The sequence below is a fragment of the Merops nubicus genome, unplaced genomic scaffold (assembly GCF_000691845.1).
Source record: "Merops nubicus isolate BGI_N331 unplaced genomic scaffold, ASM69184v1 scaffold30507, whole genome shotgun sequence".
Classification (NCBI taxonomy): Eukaryota; Metazoa; Chordata; class Aves; order Coraciiformes; family Meropidae; genus Merops; species Merops nubicus.
This window is the reverse complement of record NW_008620163.1, coordinates 1,903-2,363: the sequence shown is the minus strand read 5'-3', so window position 1 is coordinate 2,363 and position 461 is coordinate 1,903. Positions and strand designations below refer to the sequence as shown.

Sequence of the window (461 nt, the reverse complement as noted above, 5' to 3'; positions counted from 1 at the left end):
GACGTCGCGGATCCGGCCGGACGTCTTGAGGGTGTGCGTGCGGGGGGCGAAGGAGAGGGTCGGGCGGCTCTCAGAGCCCGTGAACTTCATCTGCGCCAGGTTGTGGATGAAGAAGTTGAGCTTGGTGGCCACGCTGCCCAAGCTGGACTCGATCAACCTGCCACGAGGCCACCACGGGCTCAGCACGGGGGAGCCCCTCAGCGTGCCGAGCCAGAGCCGGCGCCCGCGTCCCACGGCTCCCTCCGTCCTCTCCCGCCCCATCGCCCACCCCTGTCCTCTACCTGGTGAAGTAGGTGGTGGCATCAGCATCAGAGTCCTGTGGCCTCAAGGCATCATAGACGTACTTGAGGTCCTCCAGGTCGGAGAGCTCGGGGATGCCACAGGACAGCATCTGTGAGGCAAGTGTAATGGTTTGAAACCTGCTGCCCCTGGTGGGTGGAGATCTGAAACCCTAAACCCGG

At 64.2% G+C, this 461-nt stretch overlaps 1 protein-coding gene across 1 annotated transcript in view; it reads right to left on the bottom strand.

Annotated features, from left to right (window-relative positions):
- Window positions 1–22: 22 nt before the first annotated feature.
- Window positions 23–461, bottom strand: part of LOC103776527 (phosphatidylinositol 4-phosphate 3-kinase C2 domain-containing subunit beta-like) — a gene marked incomplete at both ends in the record, with an annotated part of 2,245 nt that continues 1,806 nt past the window's right edge. The window contains 2 exons of the mRNA XM_008944038.1: window positions 23–157; window positions 282–391. Of these exons, the coding sequence (XP_008942286.1) occupies window positions 23–157; window positions 282–391 (245 nt within the window). The remainder of the gene's footprint in view (window positions 158–281; window positions 392–461) is intronic.